The sequence below is a fragment of the Candida albicans genome, chromosome 3, assembly GCF_000182965.3.
Source record: "Candida albicans SC5314 chromosome 3, complete sequence".
In the NCBI taxonomy this organism is placed as follows: domain Eukaryota; kingdom Fungi; phylum Ascomycota; class Pichiomycetes; order Serinales; family Debaryomycetaceae; genus Candida; species Candida albicans.
This window is the reverse complement of record NC_032091.1, coordinates 455,107-480,631: the sequence shown is the minus strand read 5'-3', so window position 1 is coordinate 480,631 and position 25,525 is coordinate 455,107. Positions and strand designations below refer to the sequence as shown.

Genomic DNA, 25,525 nt, shown 5'->3' with positions numbered 1-25,525 from the left:
ATTGATGGAATGAAAAAAAAAAAAATACAAGTTCCATAAATATTTATTGTATAACCAATTAGACTAAACCAAATATAAAAAAATAATTACAAAATAAAAACGTATAACGTAAAAAAAAAAACCAAAATAATTCTGGTTAATAACCAAATATAAATATAAATACAAAAAAATAAAGCCAAATAGATGTCAATTGAAATACCGTAAAATAAATTAAACCCACCACTAACTTGATTAATGTTTTATACTTCGCTCTAGTAATTGATTCACATCAGCAGTATTTATCACTACTCCCTTTTCAGAACATTTAGCTTTACTTTTCAACTCATTACACAACCCATCAATATCAAGTTCAGTATATTTTGGATGTGACGTTATTCTATCCCAAATTTCACTACATTTGAGTGTTTGTGGAGGTGCCGGCACAACTTCATCTTTATCTTCTTCTTCATTATTATTTGTAGTCTTTGATGTTGATGGTGGTTCATATTTACCTTTCTCTTGTTTTTCAGGTAATGAATTCTTGACAAAATCATTGAAATTGAAGTCAGTATTAACATCATCAGCTTTAACCGTACTACAAAGTTTATCACTGTTGTTTGTCAATGGATCATATATAGATTCTTCTGTTGTTAATAATGAAATTGGATCGGCTTCTGCTTCATTACCAGTAGGACTTGGATCACCAAATGCCAATGCAAGATCAAAGTTGTCATCCTGAAGAAACGATAAAGGATCTTGAATGGAACCATTCTTGCTATCAAAATTAAAGTTATAATCAGTTCCCACACCATTGAAAAATGGATCATTCATAAAGTCGATATTAGAAGAATTGGTATATTGTTGAGATTCCGGTGATACCAAGTGGGCAAGTGGGGAATTATTTGTTACTGAAGTATTTGCTTTAGAACCTGAACGTTTAAATTTGGGCACTGGGTTACTTTTGGTTCCACATGCTTCATTCAATTTAACACAAAATGGATCAACTTGTTCATCAAACTGATTGGTGAAATCCAAATTGGTTGGTACATTATTCTGGCCAGTATATTTACTCGATGTAGACAAGCCAGTCAACGATTCAGGAGTGACCAATAAATTGTCATTTAAAGGTGTAGACGATGAAGATGAACCCAGCACCAAATCCGGCACACCTTGGGGAACCTTTTGTTGTTGTTGTTGATGCTGGTGCTTTAACTTTTGTATGTTATCTTTAGACCAAGGATTATCAAAAGCAAAACCAGGTGAATTGTTTGATACCGATGAAGCACTGGAAGGTTTGTCATTATCTAAACTTGCAACAGAGTTAGAAGATGACATTGAACCATGAGGTGTACCTGTAGAAACATTACTGTGATGATTATTTGGATGTGATAAATGACCAACTTTAGTAGGTAAATTCAAATCCAGAAAATCGCTACCACCAGTATATTTAGCCAACTCATTTTTCAACACGTCTACTTGAGCTCGTAAAAAATCGGTTTCAGTTAGTGCTCTGACATTTGCATCTTCTAATAATCTTACCTTATCTTCCAACTCTTTCATTTTACGTTCTTTACGTTCACGGTATGCCCTTTGAGCAGCTCTATTTTGAGCAGTTCTCTTTGATTTAGGTTCGGTATCGATTGGTTTTCTGCCCACTTTTGTTGTTGCAGTAGAATCTACGTGAAGTTTCTTGGTATCATCTAGATTTGCTGGTGAGGCAATATCTGAAAAATTTCTTTTAATATCTGTCATTTTTTATGGGAATAAGGATAGTTGAAAATGGTTGTTTAATTCTTGGTGTAGAATGTATTGAACTAATTGGTTTCTTTGTATGGGAAAAAAAAGGGGGGTGGAGGAAGGAGGAGGGAGGAGGCGAATTCAATTATGAAGTAGAACGTGTGGCAACCAAAAAAAAATATAATAGAGAATCAAACACCCTTGAATGGAAATATGAATAACTATTGTTCAACCAAAGAATAATGATTGAAATGTATATAGTTGATATATTTGATTAAATATTCCAAAAAGAAGTAAGATGGAAAAGAAGGAAAGAATGAAAAAAGGAATAAACGAAATTAAAAGATGGAAGTATTGTTGACTGTTCTTATATTTGAATATTCTTTTTTAGTCAAAGAATAATTAGTAATCAACAAAGATGACACACCGTTTACAATCCTGCATATAATACACACAAATTTTTTTTTTTCTTCCTTCTTGAATGTTCTTTAAGCAATCCATCTCCAGCCTTATGAATGGAACTACAGCATTATTACTATGGTTGATACCTTAATGTTAGCTTAAGCAGTTATTGGTGTTTGTTAGAGTATAAGCCAGCCAGATTATTACAATACTTGAAGTTAACATAAAGAATAGCAATTGTAGGATCGTATTATTTAATTGTAAGCGATCCTAAAAGCAAACCCAAGCAACTAATAAAGAGATTTACATATTTCCAGAAAATATTTTCAGTAGTAGTAAGTTTACACCCTATTCTAATAAATCGCCACATGGCTTGGTATTTATATTTGACATAAAGGACATGTCAATTAACTTGGCAGATTTAATGTTGAACTAAAAACATTTGTATTCGATGAGTAAAAATGATATTAGGAGAAAAGGTTCCAGACCAACATTTCTCCGAATCGGGATTGATATACGTATTTAGATATCTTACAGGTTTGCTTTATCCCCGTTTTTTTTTTTTTTTTTGGAAAAAGGTTCCAGGTGTATCTGTATACTAAGACGTCTGTGTTCCCAAGTATTATTCTATTCCTGCTTGACTCCAATAATGAAGAGTGTCCGTTCGGKTKGTTGACCATCACTTTTAATCAGTGATACTTCTCTCTTGTAAACTAGTCTGTCGACAATAAATAAAGTGTGCTTTCTTCGGTGCATTACAATCAGGAACTTGTGTTTTATAGGTTTACAAACCCACTTAGATCTGAAATGTGATTTCAGAATATTTCTTACATTTTCTATCAATAATTACTTACCAAAAGTTCGCAAATATGGTTTCAATAAGATTTGCAATCTTAATAGCTCACCCCAATATATAACACTGCAAAATATCAACATACTCTGTAACTTCCAATTAAGAAACACTGCTTGCATGTATCAACTCGAAGAAATCTTTTTAAAGAAAAAGGCTGCAAAATTTTGGTTATACATAACACTTTATATTTTGGACTGTTGTTGGTGGATACACGTAATGACGTGACAAAACACATACTCTCGCAAAAGTATTTGTTTTGTATGTGATGAATTTTTTTTTTCTTCTTTCTGTATTATTTTTTGAACTAACAACCAATCATTGTATATACATTTTTCAATCATAAAACAAGACATTACCCCGATACTTATTACTAAGAGTGGGAATAATGGTTTTGCTGTCGTTAAGTATGATCAATAACTACTACATACGTCTCAGTTTGAATTTTGCAAAACATTTTACTAACAGAATTTTTTTTTAATCATAGATCGATTAACCATTGATAAATCCAGACCTGATTTCAATTATGAAACAGACGAGGATTTGATTGATATTACAAAAGAAATATTTGCTTCCCTAGAGAGTATTACCAACAATAAAGTAGTCAAATCTCCGTACTTTGAATTATTGGAAGGAACCAGAGCTTTGGAAGTTCTCAATCCAAGATTGGACACTGGATTAATAAAATTAACACCGGAAGAAATCACGTTTGATTGTAGCAAACCACAAGAAGTAAATGTCATTATCAATATTCAAACTAAGCTATTATCCAATTTGGTAAACTGGTTAGAAAGTAATAGTTTGCCTGTTACGGTGTTGAGTTGTCGATATGTTCAAACATTATTAGTCAATTATTTGAATCATGAAAATTCCGGGCTAGGGAAATTCTCATTTTACAATTCCAGATTACCTGCAGTTGATTATCTGAAAGATAATTTAAATTATCAATTTGTTCATCGAGTATTGAAAACGTTTACCATGGGATTATGTAAGTTTATTGGATTTACTATATATTTGTCAAGAACGGTATTGTATGAAGAAGAAGATTTGAATACCAAATCGATGAATTTAAATTTTTTTGAAGACATATCTCCTGTTTACTTTATTGAAGAAATCAATGATTGTATTGAATGGATACTAAGTAACGATGAGATTATTGAAGCTGATACTTTGATCACCCAATTAAAAATTGTTGCCAACTTGGTCAAATTTGAAAATACTTTCAAAACCACACAGCATACAAGTTTTATGGATGGAAAGAATGATATAGCAACTTCTGATTCTAAATTTGATTTTTGTCTAGATGCAATTAATCAAATAACTAAATTACAAAACGTCAAATTTGATGACACGGTTATCCCAATGGGTTCATTCTCAAAATTTATTCAAGTTGATTTAGTAAATAAAAGCATTCCTGAAAAATTGACTAGCATTGATTTAGAAACTACTTGGGATTGTTTAACTAATATTTTTAAAACTATTCACAGATTCACCAACCAAGCAAATTCCATCAAATCAATTAATCAATTATACGATTTTTTGCATTATAATATTAAATTCCCCATTGAAAAATTTTCGGTGTTCGCTAGAGGGTTTTTCCAATTGTATTTTATACGTGATAACAAATCAATATTTGGTTCAAATAATGTCAATTTACCAAATTTAGTTATTGATTGGATTGAAAATGTAATTGGTAAAAGCACTATTATGTTAGGTAAATTTGAAAATAATTTATCCCAAATTAAAGATAATGTCAAAGCAGAAATTATTAAAGTGCATAATGCAAATCTCAATGATTTAGAAAGTGGCATGTATCATTATTTGACGACATTTGCCAGTAATCCTTGTCGACTGCAACAATTATTATCCAAGGGGTTAGTTTTGTGGGACACTTTGCAAGTTGGTTGGGAATCATTTGAATATGAAATGCATAAAACATATGGTGTTGGTGATGAGTTTGCCACTGGTGAGCTTAGTATCAGTGTCACGTCCTACGTTTATTTTGGTAAAATGCAATTGATGTTAGAATTATTATTGAATGGACTTTCATTGGATCTTTATAAACCATTTGAAATGTATTTGATCTATTGGTATGCAGATTATTTGATTTTAAATATTATTGAACATTTAGAAAACAGAGTATCACAGATTTTATTGGGGAAAATCAATCATTTAGAAACCAATATTCCTAAAAAAATCAAAAAATTGAAAGCGGGACCTAAAAAAGATCAATTAAAGGAAATCAATTTATATAATCAACAAGTGATAATTCCACAATTAACTGCAACTTTAAATTTTAATCAAGATTATTTAATCAAATCATTGAAAGCTATGCGTAATTTAACTCAATGTCAATTAAAATATCTTTCGGTATTATCGAAATTACAAATCATTGACTACACAAAGGGACCCATCAATAATCTCACATCAATGGAGAATCTATATTATCTTAGAATGAAACCATGGTCATCAATAGGAGTTCCAATGTTCCCAACTTTTGAACAATATCAATCTGTTTTAACTACTAATACAGCACCTGGTCTGAACAATAAATTAACTTTAATGAAATGTCTTGAATTGTTGGCAAGTGCAAAAAATAATCTTGTTGTTGTTGAAAAAGAATATCATCAATTGATTGATTATATTAAACGAGACACCAAAAATAATTTTTTACAAGATTCATTAATTATTACTTGGTATGAAGAATTGATTTCTGCAATTGAACAATTAAATGATAATATATCACAAATTTCAAAGATTATTTCATTAAATAAAGATGATTTGAAATTGAAAAATAAATATAAAATAAATATCACCCAAGGGTGTCATAAATATTTCCCAAACATTTCCATTATTCCATGTATAGGTAAGTAAATAGACAGTACGTTATTTAAGTCCTCCAAAGTATATTTTTTTTTTCATAAATCATTTAAAGCTTTTTGGAAATCTTTAGAGTTTTGTAATAATTGGGGGTTGTTATCCTTGTATATTGTTGTAATATCTTGTAACATTTTAGCGGTTGATTCTTTTATTGCTTCTAGTGTTGCTCTTAATTTTCGCAAGTTTTCAAGCTCTTGAGTGTGTTTAGTCAGCATTGTGTGGTAGTCTGGGCTAAGAGGTGCTTGTATTAATTCTTGATTTGTTTATTTTGATTCTTGTTTTAATATTTAGTTTTTCTTTCACTATGAGCTAGACTTCCATATTTGGAAGTGAGGTTACAATTCATTTCCGCATAACTTTGTTTCAACCAATCAATCCAAATTGTTTTCTGATTTTCTCACCATTAGCAAGAAACCAAAAAAAATAAACCTTAACAAACCATAAAAACACTCTTAACAAACTAATAGATATTGCTATTCCCCTATTTCACCCATCAACAATGTCAACTTCAATTTTCCGTACATTAAAAAATATTTATTCATCAGGTTTAAAAAGAGCCGCATGGCAAATTCATCATCACAACGATACCAAACGAGGTTGGTTAGTTGGAATAGATGATTTTGGTAATAAATATTATGAAACTGATGCCCCAGAAGAAATTCATTTACGTACAAGATGGGTTGAATATTCTCAATGGAACCAAGATATGTCACAAGTAGAACCAGGTTGGCATTATTGGTTAGGTTATGGTACTAATACTCCACCTAATGCCTTGATTGGTGATGCTAAAACAACGAGAGCTTATCCTTTACCAGCTCATCATAAACCAAATTTAACTAATACTCCAGGTGCTTATGTTTGTTATAATACTGCTAAACCAAAATTCAAATCTTGGACTCCTGAAGTGAAAGAAAGAGCTTAAAGAAGGGTACGTGGTTAGTATTCAAGGATGGAAGGAGATAGATAGAAGAAGAAGAAGAAGAAATGCATTTATTTATATAAAAAATGGAAATAATTAAAAGCTAATAAGGGGGTGTTAACTAAACATTGAGAATGAAATTACATAAGTAAAGACTATCAGTCATGTACAATTTTATCTAATAACTTATATATTCCATACACAATATATATATATATACTCAAGAAATTACATTCGAATCTAGAACATGAAACTCAAACGCAGGATAGATAGAGATCTCTATATATAGATCTAAGACAATCGCGGATGTGTTTTTAGAATTGCAATTCAAGTAATATCATGCCATGTAGGACCCGCACATCACGAATCTAACCAAAGATGGTTGAAAAAAAAAATTTTCAATTTCTCACTATCAATAGTTGGCATTTGTACCATAACTCCACATTTCAACTAATAATGAGTGGTTCAGGAAAATTACCAGGTTTGGCCTCTGATGCCGTATTAAAACAATCTATTCCAGTCCCAGAAGATTTCCAAGAAGTTAAGGGGATTGACTATTCTCAAGACAATGCCTATAATATGAGAGCAAAAGATTTAATCAAATCTATGTCAACCATGGGATTTCAAGCATCATCATTATCACAAGCTTGTGATATTATTGATAATATGAGATCTTGGAGAGGTAAACATAAGGATACATTAGAAGAACATGAACAAACTGGTGAATTTGATGATGAAGGTTATCAAAAAACCACGATATTCATGGGTTATACATCCAATTTGATTTCATCGGGATTAAGAGATACTTTACGTTATTTGGTACAACATAAAATGGTGAGTGCTATTGTTGCTAGTGCAGGAGGGGTAGAAGAAGATTTAATTAAAGTTTTAGCACCAACTTATATGGGAGATTTTACTTTACCTGGTAAAGGATTACGTGATCAAGGAATGAATAGAATTGGCAATTTGCTAGTTCCTAATGATAATTATTGTAAGTTTGAAGAATGGATTGTTCCTATTTTAGATAAATGTTTAGAAGAACAAGAAGAAGCAATGAAAAAATTGGGTCCTAAAGGATTAATTGCTGGTTCCGAGGCTATTTGGACCCCATCGAAATTAATTGATCGGTTAGGTAAAGAAATCAATGATGAATCTTCAGTTTTATATTGGGCTCACAAAAACAAAATCCCAATTTTCTGTCCAGCTTTAACCGATGGGTCTATTGGTGATATGTTATTCTTTCATACTTTTAAAGCATCTCCACAACAATTAAGATTAGATATAGTGGCTGATATAAGAAAAATCAACTCAATGTCTATGGCTGCATCTAAAGCTGGTATGATTATTTTGGGAGGTGGATTGATCAAACATCATATTTGTAATGCCTGTTTGATGAGAAATGGTGCTGATTATGCTGTTTATATCAACACTGGACAAGAATTTGATGGATCTGATGCTGGTGCTAGACCAGATGAAGCTATTTCATGGGGGAAAATAAAGGCTGAAGCAAAATCAGTGAAAGTTTATGCCGATGTAAGTTTAGTATTTCCTTTAATAGTCGCTGCTACTTTTGCTAGTGAAAAGCCACAGAATTGATAGAGATTATAGAACTAATGTATGAGCTTTACCAAAAAAAAAAAAAGATAAAACGACGGTTTCAATTCGTATGCACGGCACGATAAATAGAATTTTGACCAGCACCCAAACTACTTTTTGAACGTTTAGTCGCAAACAATAGGGGGAAATAATTCCGCGATCGCCACAATTTCGTCCAAAACGTATATAAAGAAAAAAGGGAGCCCAACTTATCAATGCAATTTCCAATTCTACTTTTTTTCCTTCTTTCTTTCCTCCCAAATTTTATTGCAACAGATATACTAATATCACCTTCAAAATGTCTAACATTGACGATATTCTTTTGGGTATTTCCGAATCTTTAAAACAACTTCAAAAAGCTTCTCAAGAGAAACCAATTGAACAAACTCAACCAGTTCAAATTCAAAACTTGGAGGTCAATTCTACCAAAAAATTCACAGATGATTATTATAGTAAAATTGCCGATGATTATATTGAATTCACCTATAAAAACCCAACCATCTATCACGTTGTTAATTTTTTCAAAAGTCAACTTGAACTGAAAGGTTTTACTTATCTCCCAGAAAGTAAATCTTGGGCCGATTTGAAAGCAGGTAAATATTTCACCACTAGAAATGGTTCATCACTTGCCGCATTTGTTGTTGGTAAGGATTGGCAAGCTTCAAAAGGGGTTGGTGCCATTGGGTCCCATATTGATTCTCTTACCACTGTTTTGAAACCAAATTCTACAAAGGCTAAAGTTGATGGTTATGAATTATTAGGTGTTGCTCCTTATGCTGGGACATTAGGTAGTGTTTGGTGGGATAGAGATTTAGGAATTGGTGGTAGATTATTAGTTAAAGATGGTAAGGGTAAAGTCAGTCAACATTTGGTGGATTCAACCCCACATCCAATTGCTCATATTCCTACTCTTGCCCCACATTTTGGTGCTCCAGCTAATGGACCTTTTAATACTGAAACGCAAGCTGTACCAGTAGTTGGTTTCTCTGGTGAAAATGATAAAGAAGAAGAACAACCTACTGAAGAAGAAAAGAATGCTCCATTATATGGTAAACATCCATTGAAGTTGTTAAGATATATTGCTAAACTTGCTAATGTTTCAGTGGGTGATATTTTACAATGGGATTTACAACTTTATGACGTTCAAAAGGGTACTAAAGGTGGGCTTAACAAAGAATTTGTTTTTGCTCCAAGAGTTGACGATAGAGTTTGTTCATTTGCTGCTCTTAATGCATTGATTGATTCTACCGTGGACAACAATTTGGCCGAGGATTCTTTTTCAATTGTTGGGTTGTTTGATAATGAAGAAATTGGCTCTCTCACTAGACAAGGTGCTAGAGGTGGATTAATTGAATTAGTTGTTGACAGAGTGTTGTCATCTAATTTCTATAATCCAGAAGTTCTTGATATTCAAGAAAGTTTGAGATTGACTTATGCTAATTCTATTGTTTTATCTGCCGATGTTAATCATTTATTCAATCCGAACTTCCCAGGTGTTTATTTGGAACATCATAAACCATTACCAAATATCGGTGTCACCTTATCTTTGGATCCTAATGGTCATATGGCTACTGATTCAATCGGTCTTGCCTTGGCTGAAGAATTGGCCAAAAAGAATGGAGATAAAGTCCAATATTTCCAAATTAGAAACGATTCAAGATCAGGTGGTACTATTGGTCCAGCAATTTCCACTAGTACAGGTGCAAGAACTATTGATTTGGGTATTCCTCAATTGTCTATGCATTCTATAAGAGCTACTCTTGGTAGTAAAGATATTGGATTAGGTATTAAATTCTTCTATGGTTTCTTTAAGAATTGGAGAGATGTCTATGATAATTTTGCTGATTTATAGTTGAACATTGAACAACAGGAAAAGGAATCATTAAAAGTTTATTTGCAAGTATTAGTTATTTGTTAGTTTAGACCTTATTTTAATTATACAAAATTTATGTTACTATAGTTTTTCATTAGTTTAGTTACTAAGAGTAATTTGAAGATTAAGGAGGTACTGATTATAGAATAGGGATAATTGGCTAACCAACCTATGGGCAAGCCCTATATATATTATGGAATTTTCTGTCATACGAGACCAAGCCGCAAGGCTTGTACATTAATTTTCTTGTTCCTGTACATAATTACATTCTTTAAGTGGTCTCATTCTCGTTAAATTTGAAGACAGGGATGGAAACAGAAGAAGACGTGGTAGTGGCAGTTGATCGGTTGGGCTGGTTGGGGCTGGTTTGGTTGGGTCTGGAATTTTCTTAGGTTTTCTGTTGTATTGTTCTATTGTTTTCATAATAAACAATAAGTAATAATATATAATAGTGTACTGTATACATATAATATTCACATAAAAGAAAACAACACTAAGAAAAAAAAAATCATTCCAAGAAGAGAGAGAGAATTAAAGCCAATTTTTACATATAAGCTGTTTAATTAGTTTTTTCTTTATTTTAAAACCACCATTCAATCAATCAATCAATCAATCAAATACATCCAATAGTATTCTGATAAACTTTTCGTAACAATTTATTTCTTCTAAACCTTCCATAAGGTATTTTAATCAAATTTATCCCAATTGGTTATTTGTTTTTTTCTCCCCTTTTTTTTTTTATTTTGATTCAAGGACTGATCTATTGAGTATTTAATTTGACAAGTAATCAATAACAAATAAAGATGGGTATGTTACAAGATTTTTTGGGAGGACAAACCAAAGTAATCTAATTATATGAATATATTACTTGGTTTTAGTTTCCTTCTGATTCCATTGATTAATTAATCAATTGGTTTTAAATTGATTGACTTTGGATTACTAACAGAATGGGTAATTAGCCCCGCCTAAAAAAATGTCCTTACAGGAGTTTTTCGAAGATGAATGTATGTATTATTCATGGAATTGATACTCAACTTAAGAGTATTTTGCTTGTTTGTTTTTACGTTTACTAACAAAAAAATCAATTGATATAGCCTTTGGTGGATCTTGGGCAGACGCAGATGTTGACATGGCGTCAATTTCTGTTCCAATTGAAAAAGGATCATTTCACGATGGAGATGGATTCAATCAACATCATTTAGGAGACCCAGTTATTTCAGGACCTCCCTATATTATTAAATTATTAAACTTACCCGTCACAGCTAATGATTCATTTGTCCAAGACTTGTTTCAAAGCAGATTTACCCCATATGTCAAATTTAAAATTGTAACAGACCCCGCATCAAATATTTTGGAGACTCATGTCATTAGACAAGTGGCTTTTGTGGAATTGGAATCGGCCAGTGATATGTCAAAAGCTTTAAAATGGCATGATTTGTATTATAAGGCAAATAGAAGAGTAACTGTTGAAGTGGCAGATTTTAATGATTTTCAAAATTGTATTAAATTCAATCAAGAACATGAACGTGAAATTATGCAAATCCAACAAGAATTCATTGCTCAGAAACAACAACAACGGCAACCCAGACATATGGCTCTTTTAGATGAATTTGAAAGAAACCAGCGCGGTCCTGGATCACCCTTGCATCAAAACCATGATCACCACAATCCCCACCCACAACAACAACAACAACACCATCATTTCAATCCTAATTTAAACAGACCTTCAGGTAGATCAAGTCTTCCAATAGATGAAACGTCTCATTCAAGAAGACTTTCTTTTGAAGCTCAATTACATCCTCATCAACAGACCCATGGACAGCGTATTAGACAACCATCTTTTGACAATGCATTCCCAGACACTCCTCATCCACCATTTGGTGGTGGTGGTGGTATGCGTCAACAAATCCATCCTACAAACCAACCAGCAGTTCCAAGTAGTGCTCCTGCGCTGAAACCTTTTGTAACACCAATTTCGTCAGCCAGTACTTCTTCTAGACCCAAATCAAATCCATTTGGAGCTGCGAAACCCGTTGATACTTTATCTAAACAACAAGAGATTGAGAAGAAACTAATCAATTTGAATAAAACTACAGTACAGACTTTAGGAGATGTAGAAACCCCTGAAGAAGTTCAAGCAACTATTAAAAAATTTCATGAAAATGGTTCACCAAAATTGAGAAGAGCTTCGGTAGGTACACCAAGAAGATTATCATCAGAAAAGAGACCATCAGTATCAATTTTAAGAAGAGATTTACCAGAGAGACAACAACCACCACCACCACCTCAACAACAACAACAACAGCAACCTCCACAACAACAAGATCAGAACACAAAGCAAACTGCATTACATCAACCAGATCAACTACAAAATCATTCATCAAATATTTCTCTGACCCAACCTTCTGGAGAATCACCTTTGGCAGAAACTCAATCGTTATCAACTAACCCTTATACTTCTAATGGAACAGGTAAATCTTTAGCACAATTGTTAAGTGAACAATCAGATATTATGTCCGCTCCACCTATAACTGGTAAGAAAACACCCAGAAGTAATAGTAATACTAAAAAACCAGTAGTGGCTGCTAAACCTGTTATTTTGAAGAAGAAAACACCTACATCACCACCAGTTCAAAGAATTGATTTAACAATTAAAGAAAGTGAATATTTGAAGAAACAGGACGAAACTGATGATTTGATTGATGCAAATGTTGAAACCAAATTGGAAAAATTGGATTTGAATAGTGAGACATTACTGGAAAATGGAACTAAAGAATCAACAAAGACAAGAATTGATAATCCTAAACGAGAAAATGATCAACATGATGATCGTCCAAACTTTAAAAATTTGGATCAATTAGTTCAGAAAAGAAATGATAGTCGAGCATCATCTTCTTCTTCAAATAGTAGAAGATTTGAATTTATTCGAGGATTAAAAGAAGAAAATGAAAGAGTCCCATCCCCATCCTCCTCCTCTTCTTCTTCTTCTGCCACCAAGACTTCCCAGAACAATTTTGAAAAATCACTGGAATCAGCAATTTCAAGAACTGATGATCAGCAAGATTTGTCTTCTACTAACACTGGGTCAGAAGGTAGAATGTGGGAAAGAGGAAGAGGTAGAGGTAGAGGTGGTTTCAGTTTCAGAAGCAGAGGTGGTTTCAGAGGTAGAGGAGCTGGGTTTAGAGGTAGTGGTAGAGGTGGCCCAAGAAGAAGAGGGGGCAATGGTGCTAGTGGTGCTGGTGGTACTGCTAGTGGTAGTACCGGCAGTGCCAATTATAACCTTCATTATGTAAGATCAAAACCAACTCCCGTTGAAACCAATGAGTAAATATGTGTATATTTTTAATGTATCTTTATTTCTTTTTTTTTTCTATTTTCGTCTCAATGCTTATACAGTGGATTTCAGAGGGGTTGTTGGGTGTAAAATGAATTCTCTTTGGTAAGGACTAACGAATTCACATAACCACGGTTTTACGAACTACGTGGGGAAGAGCAAAAAAAAAAAATAAGAATAGGGGTCGTCATTGTCATATGTCAATTTAATCTGTGGCTTGATAAAGATCTATACAATTGTAATACTGTCGTTTAGCAAGTTCCTTTTTCTTAATACGTTTTAGTATTGATCTACTACTACACAAACTCAAAAAGAAAGTTAGAGAAAGTGTGTGCGTGTACAAAGCACTAAAAATATAATATGCACAACGATCTATTCTTCTCGTATAGAAACGAGTTTTGGTTGTCGTCGTTCCCGAAATATCATTGGGAACGAGACGATGGCCGTAGTTCTTACACAAAGTCTTACTGTTCTTGAACTAGTCTTCTCATTAATTTATTATGTGTTTTGGTTATAAGACACTAATGATTGTATTTATTGAAATGTAATCAATCTTAATTCAAGAGATTACAAGACCGGACGTAATATCCTCTTTTTGTTGATTGAATATCCGATATTTGTTCTTTCTTCTTTTACGTGCTTTACTCGTCCTTCTCGTCGTTGTCGTCGTCGTACCGGAATCATTTATCTTTTTGTTTCATTCTTTCTTTTCTGTAAACAGAGACACGCCATGAAAGTTGATTTTTTTTTTTTAGTTGATTGTTGTTGATTGTTGAAAAATTTATTTATATTTAATACAAAATTTCTTTCTTTCCTTTCTTTTACTTTTACAATTATTTAAATCAAGTTAAAGAACCTTTCATTTTCTTATTTTAATTTAATTTAGAAATTTTCAACACTTAATTAATTCATAATCTAAGATTCAACTCATTAACAATGTCTCCAGTTCAATTAGCAGAAAAAAATTACGAAAGAGATGAACAATTCACTAAAGCTTTACATGGTGAATCTTATAAAAAAACTGGGTTATCAGCTTTAATAGCTAAATCTAAAGATGCTGCTTCTGTTGCTGCTGAGGGTTATTTCAAACATTGGGATGGTGGTATTTCTAAAGATGATGAAGAGAAAAGATTGAATGATTATTCCCAATTGACTCATCATTATTATAATTTAGTCACTGACTTTTATGAATATGGTTGGGGTTCTTCATTCCATTTTTCAAGATATTATAAAGGTGAAGCTTTTAGACAAGCTACTGCTAGACATGAACATTTCTTGGCCCATAAAATGAATCTTAATGAAAACATGAAAGTTTTAGATGTTGGTTGTGGTGTAGGTGGTCCTGGTAGAGAAATCACAAGATTTACTGATTGTGAAATTGTTGGATTAAATAATAATGATTATCAAATTGAAAGAGCTAATCATTATGCTAAAAAATACCATTTAGATCATAAATTATCTTATGTTAAAGGTGATTTTATGCAAATGGATTTTGAACCAGAATCATTCGATGCTGTTTATGCCATTGAAGCTACCGTTCATGCTCCAGTTTTAGAAGGAGTTTATTCAGAAATTTATAAAGTTTTGAAACCAGGTGGTGTTTTCGGTGTTTATGAATGGGTCATGACTGATAAATACGATGAAACTAATGAAGAACATCGTAAAATTGCTTATGGTATTGAAGTCGGTGATGGTATTCCAAAAATGTATTCTCGTAAAGTTGCTGAACAAGCTTTGAAAAATGTTGGATTTGAAATTGAATATCAAAAAGATTTGGCTGATGTTGATGATGAAATTCCTTGGTATTATCCATTAAGTGGTGATTTGAAATTTTGTCAAACTTTTGGTGATTATTTGACTGTTTTCAGAACTTCAAGAATTGGTAGATTCATTACTACTGAATCAGTTGGTTTAATGGAAAAAATTGGTTTAGCTCCAAAAGGTTCTAAACAAGTTACTCATGCTTTAGAAGATGCTGCTGTTAATTTAGTTGAAGGTGGTAGACAAAAATTGTTTACTCCAATGATGTTGTACGTTGTTAGAAAACCATTAGAAAAGAAAGATTAATGGGGCTTGACAAACAACAAGTAAACAGGGTGAGTTTATGTTGGGGGTGTTCAATTCGTGTATCTATTCATAGAGGTATTTGATTTGCAATTTGTTTTTTGTTTATTCTATTTATTATTTTAAATACTGTTTATATGTTTTTTTTAATATGCTTAGTTTCTAATAGAGAAATCAATAATAATGATCATCATCGTCATAATAATAGTATATGTTCCTAATGATGATACTGGTGTGATATCTCTCTCATAACAGTTGCAAATAATAGAACAATCTCGGGAATGATTCGGGGAAAAGCAAATGAAGAACAACGATATAGAGTGTGGTTTACATGCAGGTATTACGTAAGTCCACTGAAAATGGGCTTAGCAACTTTTGATAGAATCAAGAAATTTTATTAACTAATTTCACCCATGTGTTTAGTTTATGTTCTTGTTTCAATTGCTATTCATTAATAAAGGGATTATTGTTTTTAAACCGCAAGTATATATAAATACGTCTAGACTTCTTCTACCCCCTTTTCCTTTTGTCTACATTTTCATTTTTGATTATTTAAATCTAGTTTCACTTATTATTTAACTTGCCGTGTACCTATACACAACTTAGAACTCTTAGCCTTATCAATGTCATTCCCACCGTTAGAAAATCCAAATTTAGAAGGTTATGAAATTGCTCGACAATTATGGATAGAGTATTATAATCAACGTGAAGGAACTTTTGTTGCCCGTAAAAAATGTAATGGATGTTATAATGAAAATAAATTTGTTGTTTGGGCCGTTGCGGTAGCTGCACAAGCAATTGTTGATGGTGCAAGGATTTATCCTGAACTTAAACCATTAGTTGGTCCAGCAATTCAAATTTTCCAAAAATATAAAAATAATCATATTAAAGGATATTCAGCAGCAGAAAATTCTGGTAATGATCAAGATATTTATTATGATGATGATGCTCAAGTTGCTAGTGCCATTATAACTGCTTATGAAGTCACGGGAGATAAAAGTTTTTTAGATCAAGGTAGAGAATTAGTTCGATTTTTAATGAGTGGATGGAATGATAAACCTGATGCTAAAACTAAAGGTGGAGTTCATTGGCATGTTAGTAAAAATTATTTAAATGCTTGTACTACTGCTGAAGTAGCTAAAGCATGTTTACAAATTTCGAAATTTTTACCTGAAGAAGCTGGAGTTTATATTGATTTTGCAGCAAAATGTATTGATTGGCAAATTCAAGTATTACAAGACCCCGGTGATAAATTAATTAAGGATGGTGTTAGTGATAAAGATACAAAGATTAATGATGTGAAATGGACTTATAATGTCGGTACGACTTTATCAGCTGCTGCTCATTTATATTTTATTACTAAAGATGATAAATGGAAACAAATATCTCAAGATTTAGCAAAAGCTGGTATTAATCGTGGAGTGTTTTTTTATGATAGAGATTTTGATAATTCAAAACGTTATTGGCGTGATAGTTCTTATTTCGTTCAATTATTAATTGAAGGATTGGCAGATTATTTATTATATGTTGGTAATGATGTCCCCGATGAATTAGTGGGTAAAATTCAAGAAGAAATTAAACGACATTTAATAATTTTTTATGAATTTATGAAAGATCCTAAAGATGGAATGTATATTCAAAGTTTTGAGCCTCATAACACTTATCGTGAAGTTTATGATCAAAAATATAAGAATTTTTTTGGTGATGGTAAAGGATGGGGGTTAAAAGGTGAAGATAAAGATGAAAATGGTAATCCACTGAAATGTTTAATGGGTTATGCTGCTGCTGCAAGAGTATTCTTCCAAGGTGCTCGTGTTGTTCCTCACATCGACTCCTATTAATTGTAAATCAATATACATACAATACAATACGTATACATATAAATATATAATAATAGAGACAATTCTTAGTATTAAACTTTAATTTTTGGTAAATCAAATGCTGGACCTGTTTGTAAAGAAGAATATGGACGTTCAACAACAATAATATCATCATTTCCACCAAAATTAGCAACTTTCATAATTGGTCTATATTTTTCTGTAATCCAAAATGGTTTCTTAGTTTTATCAACATTATTTTGATTGTCTTTATCTTCAGTTTGAATCTGATGTCTTAATCTATCTATTTCACTTTGTTTTAATGAGGCTTCTATAATTTCTTCAGTTTCATCTTCTAATTCACCAATTTCTTCATTCATTGATAATCCATCATGATTTCTTTTTTTGGAAGTCGAAGTATTCTTATAAATTTTAGATATTGGAATATTCATTGATAAATCGAAAAAACTTAACCATGTTGATCCATAAATCCATAATTTCTCTTGTTTCTGTTGAATAAACATTCCTTCGGGTTTATCTTGTAATGATATAAATTGTCTTGGTAAAAATTCACTATTTCTTTTAGACCATGGAGTTAATAATTGACCATCTTTGTCATTAATGAAAAATTCAAATATTTTGTTTTCTTCATTAATAACAACAAGTTTTTCATCATTGACACATTCAATTAAATGAGGGTAAGATGATAATTTTGTAAGAACGTATGCCTCAGTTTCTGTATTAACAATAGGATATACTTCAATTGATCCATTGAATCTTGAAATTATAATTTGCTTTTTATTTGGAGTAAGCACCAAGTTGTTGATACGTAACAAATGCTGATTCTTGCGTTGTTGCTGTTGTTGTTGCTGTTGTGTAGACTCTAATAATTCTATCTCACCGTTTAATTCTATTTTCCCTTCGTCACTATCAATATCAAATGTGTATAACTCTTCGTCAGGGGTAAGAATTAAAACTTTATTAGCATCAATAAATTTGACAATTTTGGCTCCTTCAACCAAACTATCAAATTTATCATCTCTTATCTTTTGAATTTTGAATTTATTATCAGAAATCTCCGTTAATTCAAAAAATCTCACTGACGTCATTTTGGCAACTACCAATAAATTGTCTTTGAAATCAACACTAGTAATGTTTTCATCAGCAGATAAAGTAAGTTTGCTCATTAATACATGTTTACCATCAGGTAAAACTTTCCATATTTTTATAGTTTGGTCTTGCCATAAAATCACTAATTTTGAATCCGGAACAATCAAAATATTAGATTGTTGTTGATTAATCAATAATTTCTTGTATTTACCATCATAAAAAGTTTCAATATTTTGCACCACTATGGCTCTTTCAACACCACCACTAACTAATAAATTATAGTTTTTGTTTTCAAATATAGCCAAAGATCTGACATCATTAGAATGTAATAAACGATTAAAACTATGAGTCCATTTAGAACTATTTTTACTGTTGAGTAAATCAAATTGATGAATCTTACGATCAACACCAGCACTGAAAATTTTTTCTTCTTTAACATCATGAACTAAACACAACACATCAGCATCATGTATTTTAAAAGTTTGTAACAATGTAAAACGAGTCAAATCCCAAATTTTTATAGATCCGGTAGAATCTCCACTAACAAATTGTTTCTTATTTGGTAATACTGTCAAAGACCACACCAAAGTACTTTCAGTTTTAGCCTTATCAACTTTCATAGTAGCTACAAGTCTACCCTTGGTTTCGCCTTCACTACTCCAACTTCTAATTCTACCATCAGCACATCCACCAATAACATGTTCATTATTAGCCCATTTCACACTCAAGACTCTGGCATCTTGTCTTTGACAAATCAAATCATATTCCAATGATCCTCTACCTCCAGAAATATCAACAATAACAACGGACCCATCATCACATCCAACCGTTAATCGATCATTTTGTGGATTAATATCGATACACCATATTATCCCGGCATTACAATCATAATTTATCAATGGCCTCCCCGTGGATAAATCCCATTCAGTAATATATGTTGATCCACCAATGGAAAATAATCTTGGTGGTTCTAATGGATCTTGTTCATTATAACTCCAACATAACCCTTCAATAGATCTACCTTTTGAACCGGGTAATGTCAATTCGTGTGTCCAATTATGTCTTGGATTCCAAATTTCAATGTCACCATTACTTCTACCAACGGCTAATCGGACATCGGCAGTTGGTAATGATGTTAATGAGGATTTATGAGAAAATGCTAATGATGTGATTGTATGTGGGGTATAATCAACAAATCTACAACGATGAATATCCATAATTAAAAACTTCTTGGTGTAGATATTTTTGTTGGTTTGTGATAAAAATAGGTTGAAGATTTGGGTCTCTTTATTATACGGTTTAAGAATTGAAAAAAAGAATTTTTTTTTTTTGCGTACAGAAGATGAAGAAGAAGAGATGAGTGTGTGTATAGTGATGATAATATAAATCAAATAATGTCGTCAACACGATGTATGATGTCGTTACTTAAATGTCGTCTGCATTGTAGAATTAAAAAAAGCACCCATTATAATTAGTTAAAGGTACTTTTTTATCAAATAATTATAGATTATACAACCTATTCAAAAATACTAAATTCGTTTCCTGTTAACATTGTTTTGTTTTGTTTGCTTTGTTTGATATAATCATTTTTGTATCGTAACATGATTAGACAAAACCAATAAATCTATTAATAAAACCTAATAATCTAATGAACCATTTATTTTCATCGGTATTTAAAACCATGTTAATAATTAATTCCTTTTTCAGTTTATTAGCATTATTTGTTGGTTGTTTCACGTATGTTCTTTCCACATGAACATTCTTTTTAATACACCAAACAATGAACATAAACGTAATTAAACTAACTGCGAAATTCTTAAGAAATTTCAACGCATTCCAACCCACAAATTTCAAAATATGAATTATTCTTCGTTTGATGATCTCAACATCATCCAATTCTTCATCTCTATCTCCTGTAGATGGATCGCCATTTTCATTCCCTTGAACTTCTCGTCTAGAGTTGACAAACTCTCTTGTTAACTTGTTTATGACCATATTAACTTCACTTTGCCAATTTTTGAAATCCTCAATAACATTGTTAGCTCCCATTCTTCCAGGTAATGAATATATAGACCCGCCCCCACCGCCGCCGCCTCCAACAGGAGCTCCTGGTTGAGACGTAGTATCATGTAGCTGTTGCTGATTTTGGTGTTGCATTCTTTGTTGTTGGACATATTCGTTCAAAGATAATGTAGTATTTCTCCTCGAGTGGGAATAGATGTTATTCAAATTGCTAGTGCCAGTAGTTCTTGCTCCAGTTATACTAGGGGTTCTATTGGAAAATCTGTCAGTTTGACTAAATGTGGGGGATCTTGAAGGTAACGGTATATGATGATGGTCAGTTTCTTCATCACTACTAGGTAAATCTTTAATCTGTTCCCATAAATATTCCAATTCATTTAATAATTCTCGTGCTTCCAGAGTTCCACTGGCATAAACTCTCATGGTTTCAATAAGATATGAAACATACCTCTTTTTCGCCTCAGTTTTGCTCAACCCTTGTTCACGTTTCCATGCATCCCATTTCTTTTTGGCACCTTCATCTTCTGCTGTAAATCCAACTGGACGAGGCATAACTCCATCCACATCACCTTCTGTTGCTTGTTTGTATAATCCATATAATTTGATTCTATTTTCAGCTGGAGGTCGGGGTAATGATCCATAGTTTGAGCGAGACGATAACGCTCTAATAGTTGCAATTGCTTTCACAAACACACGGTCTAAAAAGCAAACTTTTGGTTAGTAAAAAATACACCAAACAATGTATATTTAATAAAGATTATCACATACCAACGCTATCTGACATATTTTTTGATTTGTTTTGCTTATCGTATCAAGGTATGTTAAGGTGACACTGTGGGATAATCTATTGTATTTGTTGATCTATCAATCAATAAGGTTGTACAATGTAATATAAAGTGGAAATAGAAAAGCAACAAAACGAAACGAAACGAAGAAAAAGGAATAAATTCAACTGGGAAATAATAAATAAAGTTGATTGTTTATGTTGATAGAGATCGTTATTTTTTTTTGTTGGTGTTAATTGTGGTGTTGGTGGAGGAGATGTTGGTTATGTTTCTTTCTCTCTTTCACTGTCTTCGATTTTTTGTTGCCCTAAAAGGAGGAGAAGGGGGAGAAAGGCAACATCTGGACAAACAAACCAGAAAAAAAAATTTGCACGTGAACTTTCCAGTTGACATACTGGTTCATACCATGCACAGCTTACATCAGAGATATTAACTACATTAATTGGATAATCAAGCAATGAATTTCAAGTAACAGATATATTTGATTGTGAAAACAAAAACTAAAAAAAAAAATTCCAAAAAAAAAGATAGAATGTGAGCTAGTAAAATGGACCTAATGTACCCATCAAGATATTGGTGTACAATGGTGAGTAGTAAGCTGATTATTCTAGTTTGCACCAAAATAGGAACCAAATATGGCACTGAAAGTTACAAATATATTGTATCAATTAGCGATTTGGCACCAGAGTGTTGGCAAACAGTGTAGTTTATTTGTTTTTGTTTTTCTAATCTTTCAGTTTTTCTTCTTTCGTTTTCACATATATCCATTAACTCTAATTTCCAAATTGCAAGTAATCCAATAAAGATTCAGAGAGAAAAGAAAGACTTACAGCTTGAATGGTCATGCAAATATATGAATCCACATTTCCCATACAAATTGATTGTCATCTCTTTGTCTCTTTTTTTTTTCAAAAGTAATCGTTAAATATCAATTAAAAACCCTATTAAAACACATTTTTCTTTTTTGTACAGAATGATTTAAGCAAATATAATGTAACAACTTCACCATCTAGTTTTCTGGAACATCAATTTCACCAGCGTTGATGGCGTCAATGATGTCATGAGGGTTCTTACCATCAACTCTACAACCAACAGATTGAGCAGTACCCAAGATTTCCTTGGAGACAGATGCCAAATTCTTACCGAATGATTTGTGTTGCATTTTTCTGGCAATTTCAAAGATTTCATCTAATGGAATGTTACCAGAGTGTTTGACGTTCTTTTCCTTCTTTCTGTCTCTGACTGGTTCTTTCAAAGCGGTGATGACTAAAGATGAAGCGGATGGAACAACAGAAGCAGTAGCTTGTCTGTTTTGAATTCTCAATTGAACAGTAACTTTAATACCTTTGTATTCTTTGGTGGCTTTGGCAATATCTTCACCAACTTTCTTTGGGGATAAACCTAATGGACCAATCTTTGGAGCTAAAGCAGATGAAGCACCAACTTCACCACCAACAGCTCTTAAGTAAAGGAATTTAACTTCATTTGGATCAAATTTTGGAGGCATCTTTGATTAGTTTCTATATGGTCTATGATAAAAGAACTTCTTCTAAAAACCTCTCTTTCAACTAAAAGCAAAATTTGAAATTTTTTTTTCTTTTCCTTGGTTGTGCGCGAGAAGAAAAAAATGAGAGACTGTCACTGTTGTTTGTCTGTTGTATGGTTTTTTTCTGACACAAAGCCTCATAGAGTGCATAGTATTATACTGCATGTAGATTAGGGCTATAGCCCTAGCCTCTTCTTAGTGTTAATCATAGCCATCCTCTACTAATGTTACTATGATACAACTCACCTTTTGTTAAACACTTGTATTATTATTTAAATGTATACGTTTCTACAAAGTCCCACCCGGGATTTCAGTACCTATTCTAGCATCATTATACATTGCAGATTCAGGCCCCGAGTCATCTGTTGAAGAATCTGCCAATTGTCTAAGCATAATAGCAGGATGTTTCCCCAATTCCTGTAGTTCTTTAAATATCACTACAGGCTTCTCAGCTAATTTTAAGATTCGCTCCTTGTCGCCATAGCATATAACCAACACGTATCTTGACCAATCCTCACGTGGTATATGGTGTCGCTTCATCGCCTGTTGTAGAATCTTCAAACACGAGTCATCTGTTGAAGCTCTGAGTTGTTTCAATGGCTCGGTTCCAGGATTATGGTGGTGGCCCAACTGATTGGGAGGAGTAGAAACCTGTGGAATATAACCACTACCATGGCCATTTATTGCTGCAGTTGCTACTGCTGAAGCAGATTGCGGTGGTATGCCACCCGGTGACGTAACCGTATGCATTGAATTAGATGATGGGTTTTGTACTAATCTTGGTCTGATTCCACTAGCATTTTGCTGTCTGTCATGAGACTCTAAGCTCTTATTTGAATTATTTCGAGGTAGACCAACTTTTTGTAACGTGAAATCGTTGTTTGCTTTATTCTCTGGATATTTGGGGACAGACTGTGATACTATTTTCCCAGTTCCCATGGATAATAATGACCCAGAAGAAAACCTATTCGATGCTGGACTGGGTATTGTCGTTGGTGTCCTATTGTTACTGGTCATAGCGTTACCACTTCCCGATCGAGATAAACCTTTTTCAAAACTGTCATGCTCTAAATGATGGTGTGACGAGAAATATGAGGGCGAGTCCATGGATGCAGCTGGACCAGGATCTAGAGTCGGGGTTGGTAATGGCTTGGAATCTTTCAATAATCTTATTATTGGTATCAAATCCGTTTTGAGTTTGATAAAATTGTCGTTGAGTTTCTTCATTTCATCGTGAGTTGGGGAAATCGGGGATGAGGCAACAAATGTTGATTTTTGTTTATGTAACTCATAGTTTAGCTTTTTCATCATATCTTGCATTAACACTGTAGATAGATTCAAGGATTGCACCGTTGTGTAGTTGTTGCTAATGTTGACATGATTCAATTTGTAATCTGGGTCATTGTATGATTTTGGTGGATATTTAGAATAATGTGCTGCAATAAGATCACTGATTCCTTTTTTGATGACAAGACGTGTTTTAAGTGAAATGATGCCGATTTCCTTCAAATGTTCTGTTGTGATAAATGGAAGCAACGATCCATCAACATTATTGTCTAGAAATACATTACCGATACGCCGTTGTTCGTGGGGTAAAATTGAATTTATATATGTTGACACTTGGGCGGCATCCCACTGTAGAAAGGAGTCGTTGCTAATTGGTGATGCCATGATAGCTGTATATCTCTCCTATGAATATAAAATACACTGATGAGTGATAGTTGCTCGATAAACAAAAACCTAAGGATTAAACCGAAACGAAAATTAAAAGGAAAAAAAAACTAAAATTTCCTTGATGGATAGGGATACTCTTCAACTCATATATTATAATAACAGACAATCACAATGAAAGTGAGATGTTTCAAAGAACTTTTATTGTATGATCGTCAAACAAGAAAACAGCTTGATTTAAGAGTTTTGACAAGTAACCTTTGTTTCAAATGGAAATGTTCGTGTATTTTGAAACAAGAAAAAAAAATACTGATTACTACGAGACAAGACAATTAGCCCCAGAATATTGATGGATAATAAGTAACAATAACGGTAACAGTAGTTTCTGATATTAATCTTAGTTGACATTATAGGGCTAAATGTGTTCTAGCTCTGCTTATTGATGTGGCTTATCATTTATCAATAACTTAACTATTGGCTAAACTTGACTTCCACCATATAGGCAAATTATGGTTTTGAAAACAAAAGACTCTGACATTATTTAACTGATAAAGGAGTTACATGTAGTAGTTGACATGACAAATCTCATAACAACTGTTGTTTCATGATAATTTACAAGGCTTGTTGTGACAACCTTTGCATAAAGTTGCTGTTGATGTAGATCCTTTCCTACTTTTCTTTCGTCAAACAGTTTTTGTTGCAAACATTAGCAGTGCCTACATATTGAGAATCAAAACCGGATGTTTAATTACTTGCAGTATCCTTCTCCCATCATTTAAAATGATAAGCGACCGCAATTTTTGCTTGTTGTTTATTTACTCCGTGTAGTTTTTCTGTGTTTATATTTATATTAGAACTGTGTACCAGGTAAAATAATCCTATCGTTCTTGAGTACCCTTAATTCTGATCTATTGTTGTTGTGTTGAAGCTCGTCTAAAAA

General features: G+C 32.7%; 13 protein-coding genes across 13 annotated transcripts; 7 read left to right on the top strand and 6 right to left on the bottom strand. All coding sequences in view use genetic code 12, as the record gives it.

Annotated features, from left to right (window-relative positions):
• Positions 1 to 231: 231 nt before the first annotated feature.
• On the bottom strand, positions 232 to 1,731 carry CAP1 (DNA-binding transcription factor; the record flags this gene model as incomplete). Its single annotated transcript, XM_716609.2, has 1 exon — positions 232 to 1,731. One exon carries the CDS (start codon positions 1,729 to 1,731, stop codon positions 232 to 234), a length of 1,500 nt encoding a protein of 499 aa, XP_721702.2.
• Positions 1,732 to 3,356: 1,625 nt separating this feature from the next.
• On the top strand, positions 3,357 to 5,842 carry CAALFM_C302210CA (uncharacterized protein; the record flags this gene model as incomplete). The annotated part of the gene is made up of 2 exons (XM_019475295.1): positions 3,357 to 3,375; positions 3,456 to 5,842. The coding sequence occupies 2 exons, from the start codon at positions 3,357 to 3,359 to the stop codon at positions 5,840 to 5,842; spliced, it is 2,406 nt and encodes an 801-aa protein (XP_019330840.1).
• A 44-nt stretch (positions 5,843 to 5,886) lies between these two features.
• On the bottom strand, positions 5,887 to 6,063 carry CAALFM_C302200WA (uncharacterized protein; the record flags this gene model as incomplete). Its single annotated transcript, XM_019475294.1, has 1 exon — positions 5,887 to 6,063. One exon carries the CDS (start codon positions 6,061 to 6,063, stop codon positions 5,887 to 5,889), a length of 177 nt encoding a protein of 58 aa, XP_019330839.1.
• A 284-nt stretch (positions 6,064 to 6,347) lies between these two features.
• Positions 6,348 to 6,770, top strand: CAALFM_C302190CA (uncharacterized protein; the record flags this gene model as incomplete). Its single annotated transcript, XM_716611.2, has 1 exon — positions 6,348 to 6,770. The coding sequence occupies one exon, from the start codon at positions 6,348 to 6,350 to the stop codon at positions 6,768 to 6,770; it is 423 nt and encodes a 140-aa protein (XP_721704.1).
• A 453-nt stretch (positions 6,771 to 7,223) lies between these two features.
• CAALFM_C302180CA (deoxyhypusine synthase) lies at positions 7,224 to 8,363 on the top strand (the record flags this gene model as incomplete). The annotated part of the gene is made up of 1 exon (XM_716612.2): positions 7,224 to 8,363. The coding sequence occupies one exon, from the start codon at positions 7,224 to 7,226 to the stop codon at positions 8,361 to 8,363; it is 1,140 nt and encodes a 379-aa protein (XP_721705.2).
• Positions 8,364 to 8,661: 298 nt separating this feature from the next.
• Positions 8,662 to 10,215, top strand: LAP41 (metalloaminopeptidase; the record flags this gene model as incomplete). Its single annotated transcript, XM_716613.2, has 1 exon — positions 8,662 to 10,215. One exon carries the CDS (start codon positions 8,662 to 8,664, stop codon positions 10,213 to 10,215), a length of 1,554 nt encoding a protein of 517 aa, XP_721706.2.
• An 824-nt stretch (positions 10,216 to 11,039) lies between these two features.
• Positions 11,040 to 13,564, top strand: CAALFM_C302160CA (uncharacterized protein; the record flags this gene model as incomplete). The annotated part of the gene is made up of 3 exons (XM_019475293.1): positions 11,040 to 11,043; positions 11,196 to 11,240; positions 11,331 to 13,564. The coding sequence occupies 3 exons, from the start codon at positions 11,040 to 11,042 to the stop codon at positions 13,562 to 13,564; spliced, it is 2,283 nt and encodes a 760-aa protein (XP_019330838.1).
• A 942-nt stretch (positions 13,565 to 14,506) lies between these two features.
• On the top strand, positions 14,507 to 15,637 carry ERG6 (sterol 24-C-methyltransferase; the record flags this gene model as incomplete). The annotated part of the gene is made up of 1 exon (XM_716615.2): positions 14,507 to 15,637. The coding sequence occupies one exon, from the start codon at positions 14,507 to 14,509 to the stop codon at positions 15,635 to 15,637; it is 1,131 nt and encodes a 376-aa protein (XP_721708.2).
• Positions 15,638 to 16,257: 620 nt separating this feature from the next.
• On the top strand, positions 16,258 to 17,475 carry CAALFM_C302140CA (uncharacterized protein; the record flags this gene model as incomplete). The annotated part of the gene is made up of 1 exon (XM_716616.2): positions 16,258 to 17,475. One exon carries the CDS (start codon positions 16,258 to 16,260, stop codon positions 17,473 to 17,475), a length of 1,218 nt encoding a protein of 405 aa, XP_721709.2.
• A 71-nt stretch (positions 17,476 to 17,546) lies between these two features.
• Positions 17,547 to 19,778, bottom strand: UTP4 (Utp4p; the record flags this gene model as incomplete). Its single annotated transcript, XM_716617.2, has 1 exon — positions 17,547 to 19,778. One exon carries the CDS (start codon positions 19,776 to 19,778, stop codon positions 17,547 to 17,549), a length of 2,232 nt encoding a protein of 743 aa, XP_721710.2.
• Positions 19,779 to 20,166: 388 nt separating this feature from the next.
• Positions 20,167 to 21,367, bottom strand: CAALFM_C302120WA (uncharacterized protein; the record flags this gene model as incomplete). Its single annotated transcript, XM_019475292.1, has 2 exons — positions 20,167 to 21,281; positions 21,352 to 21,367. The coding sequence occupies 2 exons, from the start codon at positions 21,365 to 21,367 to the stop codon at positions 20,167 to 20,169; spliced, it is 1,131 nt and encodes a 376-aa protein (XP_019330837.1).
• Positions 21,368 to 22,377: 1,010 nt separating this feature from the next.
• Positions 22,378 to 22,875, bottom strand: RPL12 (60S ribosomal protein uL11; the record flags this gene model as incomplete). Its single annotated transcript, XM_716619.1, has 1 exon — positions 22,378 to 22,875. One exon carries the CDS (start codon positions 22,873 to 22,875, stop codon positions 22,378 to 22,380), a length of 498 nt encoding a protein of 165 aa, XP_721712.1.
• A 327-nt stretch (positions 22,876 to 23,202) lies between these two features.
• Positions 23,203 to 24,585, bottom strand: STE50 (Ste50p; the record flags this gene model as incomplete). The annotated part of the gene is made up of 1 exon (XM_716620.2): positions 23,203 to 24,585. The coding sequence occupies one exon, from the start codon at positions 24,583 to 24,585 to the stop codon at positions 23,203 to 23,205; it is 1,383 nt and encodes a 460-aa protein (XP_721713.2).
• Between the last annotated feature and the right edge of the window lie 940 nt (positions 24,586 to 25,525).